The sequence below is a fragment of the Ammospiza nelsoni genome, chromosome 5, assembly GCF_027579445.1.
Source record: "Ammospiza nelsoni isolate bAmmNel1 chromosome 5, bAmmNel1.pri, whole genome shotgun sequence".
NCBI classification, from domain to species: Eukaryota; Metazoa; Chordata; class Aves; order Passeriformes; family Passerellidae; genus Ammospiza; species Ammospiza nelsoni.
Window position 1 is genome coordinate 12,147,934 of NC_080637.1, and position 26,566 is coordinate 12,174,499.

Here is a 26,566-nt window from a genome sequence, read left to right on the forward strand (position 1 = left end):
TCGTAAGGTAGGCAGGTTATGCCCACTACAAGGTTTTTTAGTGCTTGAGAATTCAGTGTGCACAGCCTATGCAGCAGATATGTGTTCATGTTACTCTTGCCATTAGTGTTAATTTGACCAGTTTACAATTTACTGTTCCTTCAGTCTCTTCTCCCACAGTTGAAGCTTTCCTATCAAGGCTTCCTTTTAATTATATTAAAAACAGAAGATAAAGGTTGTCTCCCTTTAGCTTTTACACATTCTGGTCCTTTGCAGAGCTGAAGAGGGAATAGCTGACACAGGGGAGACTGGAAGAATACCCTGCCAAATAAACCTCCCATGCAGGACAGAAGTAGACATAAAAACCACAATTCTGTACTCCAGGGCTACTCATTTCCCTATTTTACTGAGAGCAATGTGACATTTTTCCTGTCTCTCCTCCTTGAAGGAGTGTTTGTGTGTTGTGTACCTGGTTGCTAAGATGATCCAAGCAAACAAGCTCTCACTAGGGAGAGCATAGGAGGATACTAATGGTACTGTGGAGGTGTTAGAAGTCAGGTGGGGTTGACTGTGCCTTCTTTCAAGTCCTGCCTTCAGAGCAGGAAAGGATTTTTTACCCACTGGAGTACTTGTCTAGAAGCCTTTGAAGTTCCATTGCTGGAGTTGTTTAGTCCCACTGTATTGTATGTTTAGTAGAGATTATAAAGTGGAGAGGCAGGGCAAGAGAAAAGGCACAGCAAGGAGAAGAGGGATGAATTTCAAATGCATCTTTGCCCCTGCAATTATTTTTTATAGACAAAAGTTCTTGTGGATGAGTTTTGCTGTTACTAAGTAGCTGAACAGGTTTGACAGATATCACCTAGAAGAGGATACTGAGTGCTCTAAGAGCTGATCTAAATGAAATATCATCTCCATTCTGTGAAATTTCACTGCAAACTGAAGGATCACTCTTCTGTTGGAAGAGCTGTTGATTTTTTAGTTCTTTTATGGTTTTGTTTAAAGTGGTCGTCTTGCACAAAACTGGGACATCAGTCCTGCTGGCTTTGTGGAAGCCACATTTATGCTAAGGGGAAGAGTAACTGATTGTTGTTCTTAGTTTCACCTAAAGCCTTGAAGGTGGCAATTCAACTAATTCACATTTTTAAATATTGATATTGAATTTGGCTTGTTTCCAGTTTGGCACCTGTTTTTGTAGATACTTGAAAACCCTTTCTAAAAATATTATAGGGGTGTTTCCAGGGCAGGAGAACTGGGCTTGTCTGATGGGTGGATATTGGCCAGTTGACTTGCAACAGAGCTGGCTTTTAGCACTGCTACTGTCACTGGCTTGTTTGGAGGCTCTGGACAGTAATTTCATGACTTTGTGACTCCATTTTCTTGCCTCTAAACCAGGGGTTGTTATTTTTATTTCCTTTGTAAAATGCTTTGAGATTTGCTCTATACCACAGCAAACATTGCTAGTAGTAATCATATATATTGCTCTTTTAAAGTCATAGGAAACTATCTGTAATTCTAATTTAGTCCCTGCAGTCAGTGGGGGTCCCTAAAATAATTCAGAATTAAGATCTGGGAGAGAGTGGCTATTGTGCAGACATGCCCACACTCCAGAGATGCAGCTGCAGCTCCCCCAGGAATGTCCAAGCTCGCTCTGAGCTCTGGCCCTGCTAACAGGGTATCCCTGGTGGTGTGGAGCTCAGCGTGAGCTGCTGGGTGCACCCAAGGAGCTCAGTGGATGGATGCTGGGGTGATGAGCCCAAGCTGAGCTCCGTCCTGCAGCACTGGCACTGCTGGAGCATCTCCCCCAGTTAATTTAAAGTTAGCACAAGCTGTGGTGGGGCTGTGACTGCAGCATAAAAATGCACCCTACAGGAGACCACAGGCAGCCAGAGCTTCTGAGAAAGTGTCTTAGTTACACTTGCAACCAAGCACAGGCTGCTGGCATCATTTCAAATTCACCTTGCCTTTGGCTCATCATTCTTCATATCTGCAAATATAGCTCAGCTCTCGAAGGGAAGGATTTGTTTATCATCTTCACCTGTCATGAATGGTGTTCTAGACTAGATAATGCTTTTAAGAAAAAAAAATTAAATGCCTCAATTTTCATTTTAGTTGCCATTTCATCCATACATAGCTCTGCTCTACCTTCTTTCCCATTCAGAATGTGGAGGAAGCTTTAACATGGTGACAGTTCTGCTGAGAAGTAGGCACTGTCACTGTATTGAGAGAGAAAGAGAAATTGAGGCAGTGGAAAATGTGTCTGCCATGGAAGACAAAGTGGGAGAAGGAATTGGTTCTATTTATTTATTTTTCCCTAGGGGAACCAGTGGTGTTGGGATCACATAGACTGTATCAGTAACTAAGAAATTCGCAAACAGTTACATCCTAATCCATTTTTGCCAGGTCTCCTGGTTTTGTACACCTTGTACCAATGTTTATAAGAGAAATCATAAGCACACTTTAAAATGACACAGCAAATTAATAATAAAAAAAATAATTCAGTATTGTATGGAATGAGCTTCCTCTTAGGATGTCTCAGATAAATAAAACATCGTTTAGAAGTGTCTCTGAATGATGGTATTGTAGGAAAGGCATCTCAAAAAATCAAGGAGTAATGATGACATCATTTTCAGGTTTATAGTCTTCTTTAACATATTTACAATATTTGGCTCCAAATTTAATTGCTCATGGGTAAAGTATACATAGAAAGGATCTGGCTTTTAACTCTCATTAGCTGTGCTAAGTATCAATTCATTTGGCAAAATAATCTCCCAGAAAACAATTTTTGCCAGTTCAATGCTCTTTGATGGCTGATTTCTCAAAGATCTATTCTGAGTATAGAAAGGAGCCACATGATTCATTCAGCTTGTGCATATCTATTTTATCTCTAAGAAGGATTATATATGGAGAGATAAAGGTTTGTTTAACAAAGTATCATTAATCACCCTGTCCGGAAATGTAGACTTTGCAGGAGCATGCTGTAATTTGCATCACTTTTGCTATGCCTTGTCACTGCTGCTGGAGAGAAATAACAAACCTGTATTTATGAAAAGGACAGGTTTAAGACGAAAATAATTCTATCCGAAAACTGTGAGAATGGTACAGAATCCTGTCGCCTGCACTCGATCAACGGCAGAACACTGTATTTGTAATAAATTCCTTTTGCTCTGGATGAGTTCTGCATTTTCAATGAGGTTAACTTGGCAACATTCTAGTTGATTTTAATAAAAATAGCTGCTTTGAGGACAGGGAGCTGAGGTTGCCAAATTTACAACTGCCTTGCACAATTACTCTTACACCTCCTTCAGGGCTACTTAGAACCAGTAAGCAAATTAAGTGTATCGATTGCAATTTTGTTGGACTAACCCTTTTTTCTTAAGGAATAAACTTGATTCCTTTCAGTATGTGTCTGCTCAGAGTGATCTCTTTTCTTTTCAGCCATAACACAAAGACAACATCATGGCTGGATCCACGACTTGCGAAAAAGGCTAAACCTCCAGAAGAGTGCAAAGAAAATGGTAGGTGATTAAGTTTTCCTTGCTGCTCAGAGGGGATTTTCCTTTGTGTGTGTGTGTGTCTCTTTCAGTTCTTACAAAAATCAGGCATTTGGGGGAATGATGAAAGGTGTTTAATTGCTGCTTTGGTTAGAAGCCATAAGTGATACCAGTTCTCAGTGTGCCATGTGTTTCTGCTTTTTATTCCCCTTTCTGATGCTATCCAAAGCTGAGGATCACAAGTGTGTTTTCTGCCTGTTGTGTGTGTGACTCCGGGACTGACCCTCTCCCTCATCTCCTACAGAGAACTTTGGTCTGCAGAACAGAATCCTTTTCAGATTCTGAGCTTTTAATCTACAGGCGATTCAATGCATAAGGGAAACTAGCAGCACCGTGGGAATATGAATATTGTTTGATTTGTATTTAAAGGTACAGTGCTATGCTATTTAATAGCCAATTTAAACAAAATAGTGTCTGATAAAACAGGGTGTGGGAGGGAGAAAAGAGATCAGTGTCTGTCAGAGTTCAAGGCTGGATTTGGGGGGGTACTACATTGCTAATGCCTTAAAATTTAAAAGCATACGTACTGCTGAGGATGCTTAAAGGAGCTGTGGCTGTTTTGCAGGAGAGATTATTATATTGACAGATTCAGAGATTTGAAATAATACAGATCATACCAGTATAATTTCTGATTTTTATCTGGTAAAGTTTATCAGTATTTAAAGCATTTAATAAAGTCAAGGCAAGGATGTGTTGTAACCGATCTGTTTCTGATAAGGGGTTTTTTTCATTGTTTTATACTTCCATGTCAGATTAGTCAGTTAAGATGTTGTGATTTCTAAATACAGCTACTTATTTTATTGTTGTGAGATACAGAGCATTAAATGCGTGCATGCTATGTGCATTAATTCAAAGCATTTTAAAATATTTTAAATGTGTTCATAAGTTTTCATATACTGCACCTGATTTATTTTAAATTTTCCAAAACACATTCATTTGGTTAACGTAAATGCTATAAACAGAAAGGAAACTCAGGGCTGATTAAGAGGTCACTGAGGAGTTGCTGGCTGTATGAATTGCAGGGTCAGTGGTTTGGTAAAAAATGTTCCCGGGTTGGATTTTTTTGTAAATGGCTTTCTTTTGAAAGATTGCCGTACTCCAAAAATAGCTTCCTTATTTCAGCAGCAATTCTGACGTTCTCTTCTGACATCAGAAATTACATGTCTGAATGATTTTGTGATGCTTATTCTAGCACAGACAACATGAGCTCCCAGACTAAATTCTACAGTGATTACAATAGAGGTCTGATACTGAAACAAAACAAGGGCACAGGAGCTTTGCCTTCTAAATCTCTCACAATACTTACATGAACCTATATCATTGCCTGCTCCTTAGATAATAATAATGGGAAAAGCAGGAAAAAATCCACCAATATCTGTGGAATAACATTGCACAGAGTTACTTGGAGTAAATATGTGCTGTTTTTTTGGGCTTTTTTTCTGTTAACTGTTGTATACTGAGATCAGAACAGCACTTACATGTTTAAAAATACCTAAGTGTCTGAAACAATTTAAAATAAGGATCAGTGCATTAAAGGAAAAGCATTATTTTATAGTTATTTGACTACTGGATTACTGAATCACTATAGTGTGCTGGGTCATGTTGTTCTTTTAAGGTTGCTTAGCTCATTAATGCAAAGTACTTGGAGTGATGCATAAAAGACTTTAGGGAGAGATTTTCTATTCTTACAATGATTGTTCTTCCAACATCCTATCTTTTCTAAGGTTCTTCTGTTTTTCAAAAGTGTCATTTGTCTTTTTTTTTTTAATCTAATACCTGCAGCGGAAAAAGTTCTTCAAAATCACTTATATGCCTTAAAATTACTGTACCTTGCCAGAGTAGTCCAACACAAGGAACTTTATTATAGCACACAGGTATTTGTTATTTTTGTTAAAATTTAATCTAACTTCAATAATTAATTTCAGCTATGGCTTGGTAGATTTTTTATGCCAAACATATTTTCTGTTACACTTTGTGATTTATTCTGGCATATTTTACTCTGAGAAACAAAATTTAAGAAAGACATCAGTGTTTAGATAGGAAATTATACCTACCTTGATGCTTTATCACTACATTCATAACTCTTGCTTTTCATTGACATTCATTTTGCCACATCTGAAACTTGTATTGATTCTCTGAGATACATTATGACTTCTTTATCATCTACCAGATTCTGCTATCAGGTTTTGATTGTGAATAACCCAAATTTTGTGCTCTCCTTTCAATGCAAATCCTGATAAATCTTCCTTCTTCATTCTGCCACCAGCATGCAGTTTCCACACCAGGCAATGTCCAAGCAGAGCAGGATATCAGAGTCCTGATCTTCTGGGCTGGTGATATTGAGGGCCCCCTCTGCTCCAGGCATTTCCTCTCTTCCACTTTCTGCTCTTCAATGCTCCTTTGACAAATATGATTTCTTCATTATCTCTGGCTTCTGTGGCTGCAAATCCCAGAGCTTGCTCATTCCCTTTCACAAAATCTGAATCAACCTTCCAGCACATCCCTCCTCTTAAAAATTTTCACATGCTTTTGCCAAGAGATTGACAAGCTCTACCAAGTCAAGCTTTCTTCACCTAAATGTGTGCTGTGGACTCCTTCTGTTTTTCTTTAATGATACCTACTGCTCGAAATCCCTTTGTAGGTCAGGAGATTTTAAGTGATGATCTTCATTTCTGTCTCTCTGTCGCAGAATTTCCGTGTGAGTTTCAGCAAATTACTTTGACTTTTGCTCTGTCAGACCTACTTAGATGGCAGGACTTTGAAGCAAGAACCACCTCTTATGCTCTGTTTTTATGGTGCCAATCTGAGTTTCATAATAGCAATAAGCAGAAATAGCTGGCAGTTCTACAATAACAGCTGCAATTTTTTACACTTTTCTGATTTCCTCCAGAAAATCTTGACCTTAATAGAAATAATTGGTTTTTTTCCTGCTGAAAATGTAAGTTAAATATTTTTTGTTGTCTGGATTTAAATACTACTTTTATTTTTTTTTTCACATCAAAATTAGTTAAACAATTATTATGTGTAGAGTACTAGAGAAGTTATAGTTCTGCCCCCTTTGCATCTGTGAGCTGGATTCCCTCATTGCTAAACTTCCTGTAAAGTCATTTAACATAGTAGATTCACAGGCTTTGCAGGATTACAGGTATATTATGTGAGTGGTCTTCTAACTGAGAATATGGAAAAGAATGATGAGTGCCATAAGACAGTAAAAATGCAGTCTAATACTGAAAGGCTGCTCAGCTGTAATGACATGAAATATCACAGGTTTTAGAAAGTTCATTTGTAATTAAGAAATATAACAATTAATTTTTTTAAAGTCTTTAATTCATTTTAGAGAACTTTTATTCTGGAGAAAAATCAACAATTTCTTCTGCATCCAATCTGGGGATTAAACAGCTCTTAAAATTTCCTGGGATCAAATATATCAAGTTTCACTTATTTCCTTTAAAAATTTCCCTAATTTCATTACTAATCCATCCCATTCCATAGTCTCTATCACTCTTAACCCTCTCTTTCTTTTTATGTCAACCTCCTTTCTCCCATCCCCTAGTTTTCAAATATGAGTAGGCCAACAATTATAAATAAAACTTTGATTTCACCTAGCATTCATCCATCATCTGTCTTTCCATCTCCTCTACACCCACCAACTTGACTGCAAAATATAGATATTTATGCAGGGTGAGCTGAGTTGCCTTAATACTTCATTGACTGCAAATGTCAGCTCTGCTTTGGCACTTAGAGGACACAGACCCCAGATTCACCAGTGTGAACACCTGCATGAAGACAGGCTGCTGCACTTCAGTGTTTTCATGTTGAACTGAAACCCAGCTCATCCCATTTTTTTGGGTTGTGTATTCCCCATTCCTGCAGTCCCAGGCAGTGCCTTTGATGCTCTCACTGCCCCACACAGCTCTCCAGAATTCAGCATTGGTTACCTGATTCCTTACAATGCTGCAGTAAGATGTATGAAACCTTTCATATTGTTGTTTTATAGATGCATTTGGGCATAGGCATGCTGGGTTTATGGGCAAGGCATTACTTCTTGATTCCCTCACACATATTTCTTGCTGGAAGCCACGAAGAGAATTTTTATCTCATATGGATACAGTTTGTGTTTTCTGATACCTGTTAATGGCAACCTGTAGAGGGTTGCCATTAACCCTACAAACAGTTGCCATACTTTGCTACAAATAGGTTTTATTTTATTTTTTTTACTTTGAATTCCCTTTGCAGATTATTAACCCCATTTTAAGTATTATTTAATCATGTAATGTAATGGAGCTGGCATTATTTGCAATAATATTGATCGCAATGAAATTTTTTCTGTCATTTTTTGACATATTGAACATGGTTTTCTCTGCTTGCATTTTCAATTTGCATTAATTAAATCATAACAAAATATTTTGAACCGTTATGACCTTTGGAAGGGCATTTCATGCTGGCAACACCATCTGGGCATTCATTGGCCAAAACACTCTTCCATGCCAAACTCACAATAATGATAATAAAAATAAGAAAAGGGTCACCTCATTCCTGGGAGTCCAGAAGACACTTTTCTGGACAGCCTGGTTCAGTGACACAGCTTATTAGAGTAATTCTTCATCCTTGGATAAGTTTTCAGACAAAACAGCTGTCCACATGTGCATACCTTGGCTGGCTGTGCCCTGGGCAGCATTCTGGTATCTCTCTGGGGGGAGGTCTTGCATAGAGTGAAGCTTCCTTGGAAGACACTTATCAGCATAAGAGATAAGTCCTTTGAGCTGTAATGGACTACTGAGTATTACTTTGCCTTCAGAACCATTAGAGTTTCTCACAGTCTCAGCCATACAAATCCCTGAAGAGTGCTAACAGTAATCTTAAATAGAGCTGGTAATTGCAAGGACAAGAAGGAGTAAAAGTAGAGAAAAAAATTCTGTTTTCCTTGATTATTTAGTGAGCATTTGGCTCTCTCATACTCACTGCTCCCATTGCTCAGCCAGATAGTGCATTAAATGGGGAGATGCCAGGGACCCAGAGGCACACAGCCTGCAAGGATCCCTGTCTTTGGAGGTAGTGGCAACCCCATAGTAACTCTTCCAGCACTCTGAGGATTTTAGGGGTTGCTAAATGCAGGTCAAGGAAGCTACTGTCTTGTCCCATGGTCTTTTGTGAAGAAAACCACAGGCTTTCCTTCTAATTGCTTCATGGTGATATGAAAACAAATCACTTCCAATTTCTGAGTTTTATGAAAGAGGATTATATAAACACATCTTTCATGTGCCTGTAAAGATTATTTGCTTGTAAAGTGGACTGAGATTCACAGCTGAAAATGTTCATAGAGATATGAAATATTATTTTTGCTAATGGCCCTTTATGTGTAAAGTATTATAGCATGTATAACAAATGCCCCCTGTAAGGAACACAGCTTGCTCATCAGTGGTGTAAGATACAGTGAATTATGCATTTTCTAACAGCAATAAAGTTTTACTATTATTTTATAAGACTTTTTAAAATTTTAATTTGCTTTCAGAATAAAAATAGACACATTCACCAGTGACATACCCCCAAACAGAACCAGCACACTGGAGCTAAAATGATAATACAGTTTAAACTGCACTGCTACTGGAAGGTCATCCAAGGGTACAGGGCCACTACAGAATGGCTGTGGTAGCTTGAATTCCTGCTGGAGCTGCTGAAGCTACTCACATCAGTTTCTGAGAGCATCTCTTTTTCATTTTGTTGCCAAGTTAAATGGCTAAGCTTAAGTAGTTTTCAGCTAGAATGTGTAATGAAATTTAGAAAGGCAGGGAGAGAGATTTTGTGAACTTGTAAGGAGAAACAGGACCAGAGTTTTAACAATTCACATCTTTAATGAGCTATAAATTGGATTCCACTCACCACTGAAGCAAGTAGCAAAATTCTCGTTGACAGCACAAGGTTGGTTTTTGCCACTAAAATGCAAACAACACATGTTATGAGAATAGAGGTGACCTGAAACATTCCTACAAGGACTATTGAAAGAACTGGTCCTGTTTTTTCACATTATGCAAAGATCAAGGCCTTGATGCCAGTAAAGAACAACAGGTTGAAATTCCTTCTGAAATATGCACCTTGTTTAATCATAGGTAGAAATCAACATACATGATTTTTAATCCTATTCTCTCCATAGCTTTAATCGTTCAGTCTCTGACTTCTAAATGACAATGAAGCCTGATAGATTTAACAATGAGAGGCTTGTGAGATTGTATTCATTACAATATGGCCAGCTACCTTTGGCTTTATTATTTCTCCTCCCTCTGATTTTCTGTGAAAGCTCTCGTTTTTAACAGAGATCATTAATGAAAAAAGAATGTCAATCTTCTCATTTTCAAAAATTATTCTTCATAATCTTCTCATTTTGTATTTCATCTAGAAAGTCAGCAATTTTATCAAATTTAGAAGCCAAAATTTGGTGCTCTTTGATGGAAATCTTGACTTGTTGCAAAGTGGTTGGCTATTTTCTGGCAATCACTTTGGAGTCCATTGCTGCCAAATAAGAAATACAATGACTTGCTAAAATTCCTAGTAATGCTTGTTATTTTGCAGATAGCTTTAAAGGTAGAGTATTTGTCATCAATTCCAAACATACCGTGACTGGCTCTTTCCTTACAATGCATTACAATTGAGGAGAAGATGTATCCAAACCTTTCTCTTCCATTAGCAGTTGAGCTTCACAAATATACAGCTACCTCAGGGTTTTGTCTTTCTATTTAGTGAACTCCTTGTATTTATGATTTCCATTTCTTTTTTTTTTTTCTTTTTTTTTCTTTTTTTTTTCAGTATACTTTAAAAAAGGTCTCGGTTATTTTCCTTTTGTGACACCTGGTCTTTGATTGCAGCCTAAAATCCTCAAAGTGAGTGCCAGAGTCCCTGTTAAATAGAACTGGGAAATCCTGTCTGAGCACAGATGTCCTGTATTTAAGATTTGACAGATAATGCAGCACTTTAAAAAGCCTCTGTCTTTCATGACTAATACCCTCAAAGACCCACTGGCAGATAATCACTGTTTGTGGGACAGGGAAAAAAAACGTGGTAGCATTTCAAGTTTTTTGAGAAGTGTATCTGCCTGAGTGGGAGGAAGGCACAAGCACTTAGTGTGTGGATGGTAGATATTGCAGAGCTGTCGAGAAGGGAGGAACTGCATTTGAAGAATTCATAGTAGAAAGCTTTGGAATAGAATAAGTGGCTATAAAAGGTGGAAAGTATAAAAAGCAGAGATGCGGAGAATGTGTTGCTAGCTATATAAAAAGATATTTGGATTTGTGATGCCTTTAAGCATTAGAATTATTTCAGTATAGAAACATGAAAAGGGAAAAGTATCTCTGGATATCGGGAAATCCTGAAACCTGGTAAAAGGACTGATAAGGCAAACAGGCAGGATTTTGGAATCCTGACAAGAAATGTTAGAATTTGTTTCCCTTAAACATCAAACCTTTATATGTAATTACATTCTACAGAATACAGTCTAATGTTTCATCAAACTAATAATTTCTGATTACACATTCTGGTGAAACATTGAATCTTTTTGTCTATGCAACTATAAAAATTAAAAGGCCATAGAAATGCAGAATGATTCCAGATGAATGTAGTCACTTGCTCTAAACACAAATGAGCCTTACTTACATTTCAATATGTGCATATTTCTGTAGACATGCAGGCCAGATTCTGGTGACTCCTGAGGTTGCCCAGGGATCTTCCCACACAAAGATGAAGCACTCAGCTCTTCTGTTGGATCCTCTTCCTTCTGATGCATGAATGAGGGGAAAAGATTCATGTGAGGGGGGAAAAGTCATATCTTACTATGAAAACTATTAAGAATACTCAAACTAGCAATTTTGTCTGAGAAATTATCTAGTCTAGATAACATCTCACTACTGATAACCTACATCTTTCCTATACTGACACTGCAGTGATAACATTGCTCTGCTTCACTCTGGAGGTAACAGAAACTACAACTTCTTTTGTCTGCGTACTTAAATGTACTGGACATTGGACTTTGTTTCTATGTACTTTTGCTCAAGTAGACTAAAAAATTTGAGAAATTTTTAAATTATGGAAATTTTTATTTAATCTTTCAACTCTGACACCAGCATGAAGGACATGAATTGCTCTGTCTAAAAGTTTTGTTGCTTTGGAAAGAGGGAGCAAAGGTTAAAGGTTGGATTTATAATTTTAAAATGCTTTTTCCTCTTTCAATCCCAGCTGGATTTCTCTTATCTATTTTCTTTTAAGTAGTCTGTGAGTTTTCCTTTTTACAAGAAAAGTCCTTGCCTAGAGAATTTAAAGTTGTAGTTTACCTTCTCTATAACAGAAGATTTACTGGAGGGAGCAAAGTTTTTCCTTTACAAAGGAACACAATTCTCACATTTTCACTCCTTTAACAAAAATTCGGCCATTCTGTTTTTCCAATGACAGAAATAGAAACATTTGATCCACATTTGAAATTCCTGTTCCTTCTATTCAAAGAAGTGTCTGGAATAAGTGTATATCACTTTCATAATTAAGCAATTCAATACTTCAGCATTCATTGTGCTCATGTGCAACTACTGAACCTGAAAGTGTCTGCCACTGCTCTCACAGGATGGGCCTCATGCTTTCCATACTGTGCCTTTTGCCTGACCATCACTTTATCTTCAAAATAGATTTTTTTAGAAATTTTCACCCTTGGACAAAGGGTGGACAAAGTCAGCTATTTTGGGACTGTCATTTTTTTATGCTCAGACATTCATATTTTAAGGGTTTAGGACTAGGGAAATCATTCAATTTCTTTTAGCTGTGGAAGTGAGAAAGGACTGCCCTCATTGGTGGTTTGGGGGGCAGATGTTTTTTAGACTTATCAATCTCATCATTCAGAGGGTTTAATGGGGACCATTAGGCTGTTGCCAGTTGTAATTCCATTAATATTCGTTTAAACTTGCCATTTTTTTCTGGAGGTCCGCTTTGTTAGAAAATACAGATACTTTCATATTTTCTACCCTTCAATTCTCTTTCTGTGCCATGATATTTCTGCTTGAGCCTTTTGTCCCCGCCACTATTTGACTTACTTGGTCTCTTCATAACTGAAGAATACACCTGTATTTGCAAGCTCTGCATTAATATGCAAGATCATAAAATGTTGCTCTGATGAGTAGTGAAAAACGGTATGGAAAGACCTTAGAGTATGTGTCTTCCAAACTATTAAACTCATGACATATAATGCCTGTTCACAACATAAGTGAGTTTCAAAATTCTTTGAACTTTCTGAGCTTAGTCCCCTTCCTGTCTCTTTTTTTTTTTCAATTTCTTGGAGGATTTTGTCACCTTCAGTTTTGTCTCACCATCTTTTTGTTCTCATGCTTCCCTACACTGTCTGGTCTCATACTGTCATATTTAACATCTCCTGAGTAGTTTCGATTATTCATTAAATGTGGGTGGTAATTTTTGAAAAGTTAAATTGTAGTTTTGGACTTCTGTTGGTCTAGTGAAAAGATCATGGCAAGTATAACAGTATTGCTTGCTATAATGATTGCTGGATTTTGCACAACAGTTTTTCTTTATAAAATTCCTGATTGTTACTAGAAGATATTTATTAATATATTAATTTCTATAAATACATTGAACAGGTAATGCTGGATAGAAAAATATAGTCTTAGATCTATTTCAGTAAATGGAATTTCATTAAAATTTCATTCTGGCTTAAATTCCATATTGTTTCAATAAATGAATCTAACACATGGTTTAAAAAGTAGAATTTGGTCTAGCAAGGAGTAAAAGCAGATAATCATTCCCCTCTAATATTAATCCTGCTAGAAATACAGTTCTGAGGTTAAGGAACATTGCCTTAGTAAAGAACTGAAGAATTTTTTCTAGCTGCACTATCACTAGGTAGGCAAAAGCAGAATTAGAAAAAATTGTTATGGATTAGGAACATTAATAAACATACTTTAGTCTTTTACTTAATCACAAGTAAGATTATAAGTGACACTACTAGAAGAAGGCCAATCATTCTGCCATTATTATTTTTTTAGATTAATTTTGAAACATCCTTACTGATTTATTTTTGTTTAGAGAAGCCCAAAAAAACTCTCAGTTAGTGAAAGGTGATAGGGGACTTCTTCAAAATCCACTGAATGGCTTCTGTTGAAAAGCATTGGATTAGGTGGAAAGATAATACATCTGTAAGAAGGAGGATTTTCCTTTTTCTCAGTGTAAGCTTCCTTCATTGATTGACTTGAAGGGTTCCCTATTCAGATGAGGAGTGTGCTTTTTGAGATTTTGTTTATGCAACACCAAATATTGTAATTATGTCCTCATGAATATTCTTTCCAGAGAGAACAATGTGCATCCTCGTGGCAGTGAAATCCCCATTTAAAATGTGTGTGCCAGCTGTGGTTATTCTGGATTGTTTATGCCTTGTGATACACTTTCCTTCTCTCACTTCTAATTGTTTTTGAATGACTGTGGCAGCGGTCATTGACAATTAATGACTGATGGGCAAATTGCATGAGTCCTGCCTTTGTTCCCATGATTACTGGTACACTCTCAAAATTAAAATTAACACCACCCTCACCCCCCACATTTCTCTGCCAGCCATCATCTCTGAGTTACTGATCTGTTAATGTTTCCTTCACTTGAGGTTCAGAAAATGTAATAAATTTTCTCTCCTTGGAATAATTTTTAGTAATGACCTGATTGATAGACAACCCAGCTAGAATATACCCTAGTGTGCCAGGGTATTTCTTGTTGCATAGTTCTTAATCTAAGAAAGAAACATAATGGCAGAATCTTATTCTTTTTCTGGGATAGTAAATGAGCCTCATTATTGCCGCAGTAGTTAAGCTAAGCATTTTTGTTAGAATAGTGAAGGCTTTGAAAAATCAATATGAAAACCTTTTAAATATTTGTCTTGTGGAAAGGTGGAGCTGGTATTTATATAATGTCCTTCTTTGCAAAATAAAGCCTGTGTCCCCAGGAAGGTTAATTGTGCTTTATGTTCCTGTTGCATGTACAGTGTTACACAGGGGTAGTGAATTTGCACAAACTGGAGAGTGCATTTGCTGCTGTTGGTGTGCTTCATTCAATATTTATACTTTGGGCAGTAGTGAGGGCATGCTCATCTCATCCCCTTGACCTGATCTAGCTGTTTCTACCATTCTAATCACCATAACTTCTGAGCAGCAGGTTCTGTGTTTTGCTACCTTACTCTCCTTATGTACACAGATCTCCCACTGATGTTGCTGTAGGGAGCTCTGTAAGATAAGAGGAATATTGATATTCATTAGTAGCATGTGCAACTGAGAGGAGATTTTGAACTGGGAATATTGCCCTTCAGCTTTTGCTGTTGTACATTGCCTTTCACATGACTGAGTGCCCATCAGCTGAGATGTCATAGAGACTTGAATTTGAGGTTGAAATAATGCCATCGTGGATTTGATCCTTCTGAGAACTGAGCCACAGCTTTTTATTTTTCAAACATTATGTGTAGCCAAATTCTATTTCAGCTTTGCATATATTCATACACACAGATTTTGCAACACCAAGCAAAGAAAGATAAGCTTTAAACTGGTTGAAAGAATTTTGGATTTCTGCTTGGAATTTCTCCTTCTGTGTAATGTATTTCCAACACTGTAAGTCTTTGAGTTTAATGCCAGAGATATATTTTCTCCAGTAACTTTAAACATTGCCTTTGGGAATTGCTCATCAAAGGAGTTAAACTAAAAGGATGACTGTGATCAGGTGTTCCTAGGCTGCTTAGTTCATACAATGGGGATTTTTGTCATGCTCTGATGAAAGTCCCTGATGAGAGATGAGAAATAGCTTGCTACCATTAAAATTAAAATCATGTGTGGCTACCTCAGCTTGAATTTTTTAGAATGTTGTTTTCATATTGGGCTTTAACATCGTTTTAAGTTGCATTTTTTTTGGTGAAGTGTTTCAATATAATTTTTTTTTTTTTGAAGATTCAGGAAATCAACTCCCTCAAGCCTTCAGCACCAGAATAATGCACTAGGGTTGTCTAAAAACTCTATACATTGCAGGTCTTTCAAGCTTATTCAATGTTGGTATTTTTCATGAACTGTGGTCAGAACTGGGAAAATATAGTCCTACAAAAGGTTGTACTAAATATCTGGATTACAAGGTGTAGAAGTCTTTTTGGTCTAAACTTATGTGTGATATTTGACCAGAAAAACTGGATACACTCATTTCTTAAAAGCAATTATTTATTCCTGGATAAGTTAAACATAGTTTTCTTTCTATTTTAGTAACTGTTTAAATTGTTTGAAAAAATAATACATTATTAAGTGAATTAGGGCTATTTGTTAGATTTAGCATGTTAGATTTAGAAACAGAATTCTGGAGTCCTTTATTGTGATTCTGTAGCTGAAATAAAGTTGAATCTTACGTAGAATAAATTCCTACTTTACACATAGTGAGGACAACATAGTAAGAGCACAAAATCTGTTTTACTGGCTCAAAATAGCTCTCTGTCTAACATGGATCCTGTCTCTAAGTACTGCTTGGAGCAAATGGTTGAGAAAAGGCTACAAGAAACAAAGCAGACAAAATCCCCCTCTTGCACCTTCCTACCTTTTATCTCTCACTGTATTACAGAATCTCTGAGCTGGTGATGGTCTCAGGATCACTGTGCTCTGTCCTTTATGAATGTGTCTGATTCCTTTTTAAACTTTTCCACCCTCTGGGAAAGGTTTCATATGCCATTATCATATTCCTTTATGTGGTATTTCTCCAGCAGGAGAACCCTAGCACACAAAATCTCACATTGGCAAATGAGGTCTTCCAAATCTCTGACAGCATTAACTATCTCCTCCTGCACCTCTGCTACCTGTTTTTGGTTGAATGACCAGAACTACACACAGTTCTCAGGGTGTAATTGCACTATTGATGGCATAATGCTGTTTCCTGTTTTAGCTTCAGTTCCCTTCTTGACATTGCTGACATTATGTTTGCTTTTTGACTCCCCATGGGCTTAAGCTGATGTCTTGAAGATCTCTTCTCTGAGTGTTAATATTCACTTTAGAGCCCATCATTATGTATGTGTGTATGCACAATTAGCATTTTTATTTCACTTTCTGCATTTCTTTGCATTCACGGAGATAAAATTAATCATCCATTTTAACATTCAGTGTTATGAGATTGTTCTTGAGGTTCTCACAAGCAGTTTTAATTTGATTATCTGGAATAAGCTTTCTGAGTCTTTCACCAATATCTCAGAATCAGGAAAGTGACTTCAGAATGAAAAGATCCTGAGAAAGAACTTATGGCAATTTTTATTTACCTTCTTTATGCTTGATCCTTAAGATGATTATTTGCATAATTTTATTCACCAGTAAAATGGACTAAATCTGTGCTAAAAGAGCCAGAAAGAGAGTTAATACAATCATCTTGTTTCTGAAACGAAGGCTTTAGGAATGCATGGTAACAGCAGCTCCATTTAATTAGCTGAATTTAATTACTCCACAGAAATGAAACCAGCTGGCCCAACTTAGTGATGGAAAAGTGGGGTATTGAAATCCAGAGCTGGACAGCAGGGACTCTTTGTATCTGTAGACACGTCCAGAGAGTGCCTCACCTCACCCTCAGCTTTTATGCTAAATGAGATGGATTTTCCTCCTGCCACCCCTGCCTAGCGAGGTGGATCTGAAGGGAATCAGCGGGGATCGACCCTGGGTGAGAATGACATGGACCTCTTTGAAGTACATGAGATGATTTTCACTTCAGTCTTGGCACACTCTAGGCCTTCCCCTTTATAGATCCTGAGGCAACTAGTTTGGGGGATTGACAGAGAAATTTATTTAGTGTGGGATCTCCAGCAAAACTGGTCTGACAAAGCAGCAGGAGCAGGCATTACCTTCCTTTTCTTCTGCAAGGCACTTTAAGCCTTTTACACTTGTCCTTTATTCCATTCTTGTGTGACTCCATTGATGCTGTGCTGCTGAAGAGCTCTGTAAGAGGTGAAGAGCAGCCAGATTTGCTAGGGAATAGGCTTCTGGCTTCACTTTGTTGCTTTGAGAATGTTTTCTAGAATGTACTAGGTGTTTTGCTAAAGGAAATACAGTTATGCTCGGATAGAGCCTTGGAGTCAGGACCGTGTTCAATTAAAAACTGCAGGAAAAGGGGAAATTCTGTAATATATATATACACACAATTTTTAGTTTTAAAAATAATTTTCCTTGGTATTATCTATTCATCTAAAGGCTTGGAAAAACTTGAATGGAAGGTTGAAAATTTGGGGCTGAGTTTAAATTCACTTCATCCAAATTTGAAATATGACACATCAATACTGTAGAATCATTAAAAATGTTACACTGTTTTTCAAGATTAATCATCTTAAGAGCTTCATGAAATAAAACTAGTAGCTTTAGAAGATTTTGCTACTGTGTTACATCTACTAAGTACCCTTAAATGGCACAGAGAATAGGAAAAAAAGAGAACTTTGAATTAAGGGAACTTTCTGAGAAATAATGCTAATGTTTAATTGCAATTTGGTGACCCAGTAGCTGGGTTATTCTGGCTTATTAAGAGTATGTAATTACTCAGAAATTCACATTCATTTGTGATATATCAGCATCACAGTTTAGTGAAACTCTCCTATAGCTTGGTAAGCTGCAGGACACTGCATCTGGGAGTTTCTGAATAATTTATCTGAAGTAACAAGTATCATCATGTGATGCTGTATCAAAGCAACTGCTCGAGTGAAAGCCAGCTGGGTACAGCCGTTGTATATCAAATAGCTGCTTGAGTTGTCTCTCTGGAAAAATTAGAGAACATAATGAGCAAAATTAGAAAACCTGGGGAGCAGCCTCCATGGATGCCTATTAGCAAGAAGTAATTTAATTAGTGTGAAATCTGTGAAAGTTCATTATTTACAAAGCTTTGTACTGCTATAAGAGAAATACATGTCTACATACACACATCTATTAATGCAGCATGGACATAAAAATATATAAAGTATGAGATGAGTACTTATTTTTCTGTATCAGCCTTATGAAACACTAATAGAATATTGGCTCAAAATCTAAGGACTCATTTTGTCCCCAGCAGAAACTTTTGGGTTGTTTCCCAAAAGGCTTTATACAGTCTCACTAAAAGTAAATGCTTCAAACACAAGATCCAGGAGAGGCTGACAAAAGAGATTTGCTAAGGAGAGATGCACAGCTCTGTTAAGTATTAGATTGATGTTTTTATGGGATGGGTCTATTGAGAGTGCCATTTGTGCCCACTGCCTGATGCTGACTAGAAATAGAGAAACATGATGTGCAGAACTGACTGAGAGAAGGACAGACCTGCTGAATTTTCAGCAGTCAACAGATGATGCAGCTGCTCTGCATCTCTCAGGATCAAGCCCTTCTCTAAACATTATAACTACTCTTACTAACTTGTCTCCTGGTCTCCTAGGAAATCCAAAATCAGAGTGGTTTAACAATGAAGTCATTTATAACACCTTTTGGGTCCACAGTTTAAATCACAAAACCAATTTGAGGATGGATTTGTGTCAATGGCTTTTGTAGCTCTGGCTAATTGTTTTTTCTGGGAGACATGGGAGAAATACTGCTTCATAAGGTTGTCATTAGCCTGGGAAAAAAGAGGCCATTGATTAGAGGCATGAATAGAATGGCTTGTAAGCCAAATTGCCAGTTGGGGATTCCCGAATGGCCAAGGGCACAGCCTGTCTGATCTTAGCAAAACTCTGCATTGCAGTGGGGAACTCTAAAGGATGCATTATTTTGTGATGTTGACCTTAAATCAAGTCTTTTTTTGAGGAAATAAACCAAAAGGCTTTTGTTTTCAATAACAGATTTGTAATAGACTAATTCAAATGTGATCCAACAACAGAAAAAATTCTATAGCAATTCAAAGTGACAGACATTTTTTTAATATAAATTTAGGTACATATCTGCAGTATATATAAGCAAGAAAAGGATCCTTCTATAGTACATGAAATGTGAATATTGCATCATTATTACACAGGAATTTGAAAGGGGATGACAGCATAACAATTCTCATACATATATGAACATAAAGCAATGACACTCTTAAATTGTAAAAATAGAAAAATATGGACATTTAGACAGCACTTTTGTTTCTTTTCATTGAAAGACACTTTATAAAAATATTCTTTTCAAATGATACTGCCATTTGAAAGACGTTAATAATGAAAAAGTGGAATCCTTACGTATCCAAAGACCTACTGATACTGTGTTAAAATTCAGTTTGCTAAAACATCATACAAACATTAAATGTCTATTGGAACATTCTTATGATTTATTGAATTTTGATAGCTAATATCTTTCTAAAGGAATAAAAACTAGTAAATTCCCTAACCTTAATGTGACGTGGTCCATTCTACATATATGAACAGAAGTGTGCATCATCAGTACATCAGCTTGTTTACAATGTAATGATGAAAAGTAAAATTAAAAGCAAATCAATTCATAAAAGCAATTTACAATATTTACAGGGTGAATGAAGCATTTTACTATTTTCTTTCTTTTTGTCATAAAGGGAAACTGGGTCAAAATGGAAGGGACAAAACCAGTCTCTTACAAGGTCTAATTTGACCTGCAGGTTTTGGACCATTACAGGAACACAGATACTTGTAGTGAAGTCCACACTATTGTGATTTCTAGAATGTCATCTTTTTAATGATTCTAGTTAAATTGCTAAATCCATTATGAGCAAACAGAGCTTTCATTTAGCCTTGTGAATCTCATCCATTGGCCTTCTAAGAGAACTTACATCACCTAGCCATCAGTAGCACATTGTGGCATCCAAACCTTCCCTTAAATCTTAAAATTCATTTGTCAAATTACCAGTTAGCATAGATGGACAAAGCTCAATGTCACATCTTGAAGAAATACTTCTTACTGGAGCTTTAAGCACACTGTCCCAAAAACCACACAAAAAAAAAAACTTCCCTGTTGTGGAAGAAGAGGTTGGTAAGTGGTTCTGCAACACCTCTGTTAGAGCTCACTGTCTATTCTGCAGGGAACTGCTGTAGTGGTTGCTGTTTGAGGAGCTTTTACCTGAATTCTTCCCGAATCCCACCATTGGCACTGTTCTGTACAACCTCTTTTGCCAGTAATTGGATTCTGAGTATTCTCTGATTTCCATTCCTTCCCCTGGAAAGGCAAGGCAAAACAAAGATACAACATAGTTGACTGCCTATTGGAATTATTAGTGTTAAATGCTCTATCACCACTGGGCTGAAAATTGAGTTGTTTATTATCAATTTGAATGCCATTCTGGAGTTCCACTACAGTTAGCCCTGCACTACTTTCATTACAAAATCAATTTCCTGAAGATGCCTATCTCCATTGGTTTAATATATACCACATTGAAAGCTGGCATAGAGGAGCTGGTGCTCTTCCAAGGTAGAAGTATTGACTGCTGAAGAGGAGATGTAGTTAGAATAGGAAAAAGCAATAGATTTCCCATGTTTCAGACTGGCTGATGCTCTCTAAGCCTGAAGGACACATCTTAGTGACTTTTTTTACTTAAAAGTTCCTATTCCCACTTCAGCTGTGTGGGGAACTGCTCCCATTCTATCCTGCCTTTCAAGAAGTACCTCCTGATTAATCCCAGCTGTCCTTTTCCTCTTACCTCTCAGCTGTCCTTCAGTGAGTATTTTCCCAGGGATGTTGTCCTAGATTGACTGTATGATGCTTTTATCCCCAATCATCTTTTTCTGTTTATGCTGAATAATAAGTTTTGCACCTCTAAGACTTGTTCCAGAGAGTGAAGGGGGAGAGAAGAAGCTGCAGTTTGTTTTCAGACATGGCACTCACTCCTCCACATTCCTGCTCCTGACTGTGCTGTCTGTGGATGGACAGACAGCAGGACAGAGCTTTCCTTTGGTTTTAGTTAGTTTAGCTAGCTGAGGCAAAGAAGTTCCCTGGACTGTCGGGAGGTTTTTTTCTCTTTTCTTTGGAGCTGTTTAAACCTCCTCTGCCCTGAACACCCACAGGAGCACCGGCAGCTCCACCTGAGGCCCACCGGGCCGGGCCTGGGCCGCGGCATTTCCAGCACTGAGAGACTGATCAGAGACTGAGTGAGCTGAGCTGCAGCCCAGGGAGGGGACTTTTTCAGTTTGTCATCTCTTTTGGAGCATCAAAGGGTTTTATTGTTTAACATTGTTTAGGTTTTATTGTTTAATAAACAGGTTTTTCCCACTTTTCTCCAAGGAGGTATTTTCTCCCAGATCGGTTGTGGGGAGGGGCCAATAAGAATCTGCTTTCCTAGAGGAGCCCTTTGGGCGTTCTCTCCCAAATTCACCCTGAACCAGGACAGATGTACTCTAGACTCCAGCTTCAGGAACCTCCACTCTTCCCACACTGAGACCATGGAGGACCAGAGCTCCTTCTGGGATCAGAGATGGGGGCTGCCTGCCCCTGAGGGACCCCTGTTTTCCTGGAATTGGGGGCTGCCTGCCCCTGAGGGACCCCTGTTTTCCTGGAATTGGGGGCTGCCTGCCCCTGAGGGACCCCTGTTTTCCCGGAGAGCCCTATCCCAGCAGCCAGGTTTGTGTGATGCCAGCTGAGCACAGCAGGCTCAGCCACCCTGTGCTCAAAATCAGGTCACCTGTATCCTGCACATTTCAGACTGGGAAATCCCCACAGCAACAGGGAATGTAACATTTATTCAACGTGGAGAAGTTTATAGCTGCCTTTGCTTATGCTCTGCCAATGTCACTGCAATCACAAGGTTATAGGAACAACAAGGACACTACATCATGCTATTAATATGTCTGGTTTGGGGCTTTTTTAAGAGGATTTTGCAGCTTTAACAGTTTTATGTGCCTACAGATAGTCTTAGTCATGGATTTATTAGGATATTTTTTCTCTTCAAGTATTATTAGATATATCTTCAGAAACAGGGTTTAAACCTGTCTCTTTTGAGGTAATTTAATGTGTAGAAAAAGCCCAACTTTTCTTCCTTTAGACTAGAGGGCTACTTCAACTCTTAAACTATTTATCATCCTCATAACATTTCTTTACCTCATTTCTATTCATCCTATTTCCTCCCCCAGCTCTCTTCCCCTCCTCACCCTTTAAGTGATCTTAGCAGATGCTAAAGATGTCAGGCTGATAGCTCTGCAGAAACAGACTCTTTATCAGACTTTAAAGGTGTTGTTAATTCAGGAGTAAGCAATGTCAGTCCTATATCACAGATTATCTGTCATGGACTTAACCCAGGCCCCTGTTTAGAGAAGGAAAATCTATACACCATGGTCTTTATCTTCCTCAGTGGTGACTGCTGAAATATTTGCAGATTGACCACTGATGATGAATTAGTGTGTAACAGATGTATGCTACTCTGCATTGTGGCATTGTGTCAGAAGCTCCATGTTTGATGGCATTTGGGCTATTAACCAATTATAATTATGGTTATTTAGTATTTGCACCACATAATGCCCCAGATAACCCACTATAAATGAATCACTAAAAGCACACAACTGAAAGCCACAAGTGCTGAGCTAATTAGAAAAAAACTAGACAGAATGAAAAAGGAAGGAAACAGTGGTTTTTTAATATATAATTTATTAAATTCTCCTCTAATCCCCTCTTTCTATAGCAGTTTAACATTTACATATTTTCCTTTTGCTGTGTATCATAAACCAGGCCTATTTTCTCCTGCATTTTTTCTTTTTAATAACTTCTGCCTATGTTTCTTAATTTTTTTTTATTTGTTAAATTCCCCTTTTCTGCATGTGTGTCTTTTAATTAGGCATTTGCCCATCACCCCTTTTTCTGTGAATTTTCCAAACTCTAAGCCCCTATTTCTGTAGCCCGCCCTTGGGTTTCTGCAGGCAGGTGCCTCTGCCCAGCACAGAGCAGTGAGGTACAAGGAATTGTCATTATTCTGCAATTATTTTGTGTGTATGTAAACTGGGGGTTTTTTCTCTGTAATTATTTTTTTTCCCCTAGATCCTGGTTGGGTTTTTTTCCTTATCAAGTTCCTCAGACAGAGAATATCTTCACTAGACAGGCAGCCATAAAATCCTTCTGTAGGGAAGGAGGCTGCATGTTTACAGTGCAGAGTAGATTTCCACTCCGTGGACTAAATTAAAACTTTATGATGATTTTAGCTCTGCTAGCTTCCCATTCCATCATTTCAAGGAAATGTTTTGTATTTAGGCTGTAGAAAACTAAATGAAAAGCTTTACCATTGTTTATCAAGCTACATGCTCTAGTTTCAGGATTATCACCTTCAAAGAAAAGGAAACCTATAGTCTTGTTCTAAAAAAGGATAGATGAATGCATTACTGCATAAAGATAATCCTTACCAGTATCTTTTTTTAAAATGCCTGTTGAAAATCATCACTATGGAAAAGCACATATCAACCTAGAAGTTTGAAATATCAGTTTAGAAATCCACCATGATTAAAATCAACTTTTCAGGCACTTAAGGTATTACTGTAGAAAATTAACAACATAAATTTAAATTTAGAGCTTGGAAGTTGGCAAAAGAGAGTCACTGGCTTGGCTGTTATGTAATGACATGCCCAAAGTTATTGAGCTGTTAAATTAAACCTTTCCTGTTATAGTGCTGATAATCAATACACTAATATATGTGTAAATTTGCTGTGAAATTTACAGCAAATTAAGGGGGGGGGGAATGGTGTCTGTATTATATTTTTTTGCCTATAAATTTGAGTTTTGGGTCAATTTAATTCAACAAGCACTCTCATCTTTTACTGGAAAGATTTGCTGTCTGGTCCTAAACCCTAGCTAGCCCCAACCATCTCGTCCTCCCTTAAGCTCATGTGTGTCAGCAGTTTGAAATCTCTTACATGAAATTCTTCACACCCAGGGAGCAGTCTGAAACCACACATGTTTTTGTCTTTGCTATTCTAAAATGTGTCCTGTGGGTATTGTATTTCAGGGGGATTTAGCAGTAGAAAGCTGCTCCAAAATCTTTCTGGTACTACAAATGATGGTGAGAGTTAATTTCTTAAACTTTGCACCTCTAAGAGGGAAACTGTTATCAGGCAGAATCATGTCTGAAACTGGTGTACAGGCAAAGATTTGACTGTACCTTGAAGTTTCCTCTAAGCTCTCCAGGGGTGCCCAGTGCTTTATTTTCTACAGGGTATCTAAAAATACAGTTAGGCAGGGTGTCACCTTCCTGAGAGAAAGGACTTCATCAGATGATTGATAAAGGCATCCTGGCACAAGGAAACAGCTTTATTAAGTGCACAGGACATGTTTTGTTGGCTCTCACCTAGACTTGCAGCACAGACCTGTCCTTCAAACTTCTGACAGGGAAGTACAGAGACTTTTGAAAACCAGGCCTTTTGTACCAGGCTCTTTATCACAAGGAACTCTAATTCAGTAACTTAGTGTTCATCTGAATGCATACTTCAGTGAATAGTCAATCATTTTTCATTTAATAATGTAACATGTCGTTTTTCCCGTTTGCCACTTGCAGCTGGCATTTTTGCAATGCATTTTATTTTTCAGACATCTTCTAGTGAATCACCAGATAGAGCAGCTGTGACAGCTATCCATTAATTATATCTCTGTATTAAAGTCTAATGAAAATATGACTTTCAAGGGAAAGTCTCCAGTAGTGCCCAAGTAGCAGCAGTTAAACCAGCACTATCTGGTAGTTGAATTGGTGGTTGATTAAATATTTGTATAGAGATTCACATAGCTGTATTAACCTCAAATATTATTTATGAACAATTTGCCTTTGGGATTAGAATGAAGAAAAGCAATAGACTTTTTATGTCTCAGTAGTAATTAGTATTGCCTTGATGCACGTTTCCACTATGCCAATCACAGGCAATCCAAAGTCACCCACATGTGTGTCATGGCCTTTCCCTTGATTTAGGCCAAGCAAAGCTTCTGTATTTCAGATACAGGAAAGTAGATAAGCTGCCTTATTCTATCGACTTCAATTTATAAAAAGTGAAAAGAAAATAATCAGCAAGGGTTTAAAGGTCTTTCAAGATATTAAAAAGTGAGTGATGTGCAAGATGGAAGCAGCATTTTGGCTTCACTGGAAGCAGAAACTGAAATCAGAAGGCAATACATAAATGTAATCATAATTTTGTATCCCAGCTCTCCCTGTGACTCTCCAGTCAGCACCTGACGTGTGTGAAGTGAGATAGGATCAGCCTGGGGACACATTGTTAACCCAAAAAGCACACTCTCCCTCTGGGCTGGGCTGGAGACACCCCACAACTGCAGCCATTCTAGGGGAGAAGAAATAAGGGGAGTTTGATTATGCAGACACCTACAGAAGGAATGCTCAGGTCCTGGAGGGATTCCCGGCAAGGTCCAGAAAAGCCCCATTCAGTAGGCTTCTATTACAATCCCATTCAAGAGACTGCAGACTGAAGCTTATGCTGGGGAGGAAGACCTGTTTCATTGATTACTAGAACTTGCTCATCATCTATTTTGTATGATTCTGACCTTTCCCTAAATGAAATGGAAACTTTTCAATTTTCTCATTGAAAATAGATGCAAGTGGTGTCAGCAGGAACCACAGACAGACCATTTCTGCCAACTGTGATTTTCCTGTCAGATTTTTCTTTTTGTTACTGGTATGCCACAATGCTGACAGCTTTTATTCTTTGAACAAAGCCTAGCAAGGAAATGTCTGTTGAAATGTGATTATTCCTTTCACTGACATACATAGGGACTGTTCCCACTTTTGATTCTGTAACCATGCTCCTGAAACTGTCACCCTTCACCTTGTTGGGTTTTTTCAGATGCCAAATATTTTCTAGGGTCTGGCAGAATTCCAGAGAAAGTGCTGCTGTGTTCCTGCTGAAATCAGCATCAGACATGATGATGAATACAATCCTGTGTATTTCAGTTGCAGTGCATTCAGGCATAGATTTTTACTTACACAAATACAGAATATTGCTTCACCTAGCAGTAAATTTTTCTTCATCAGACACAAAAATGAGCTTCACTATGGCTACATTTAGAAGCCATCTCTCTTTACATGCTAGCCTTTTTCTGTTTCTCCTAGTGGGAAAAGGTGGAATTAGTAGCATGGATTTA

At 37.8% G+C, this 26,566-nt stretch overlaps 1 protein-coding gene across 5 annotated transcripts in view; it reads left to right on the forward strand.

Annotated features, from left to right (window-relative positions):
* The window catches only part of MAGI2 (membrane associated guanylate kinase, WW and PDZ domain containing 2), a 702,840-nt gene that overhangs the window by 474,702 nt on the left and 201,572 nt on the right, over positions 1-26,566 (forward strand). For all 5 annotated transcript variants that reach the window (XM_059471477.1, XM_059471473.1, XM_059471474.1 and 2 more), the window contains one exon: positions 3,415-3,494. In XM_059471477.1, coding sequence (XP_059327460.1) covers positions 3,415-3,494 — 80 coding nt within the window. The remainder of the gene's footprint in view (positions 1-3,414; positions 3,495-26,566) is intronic.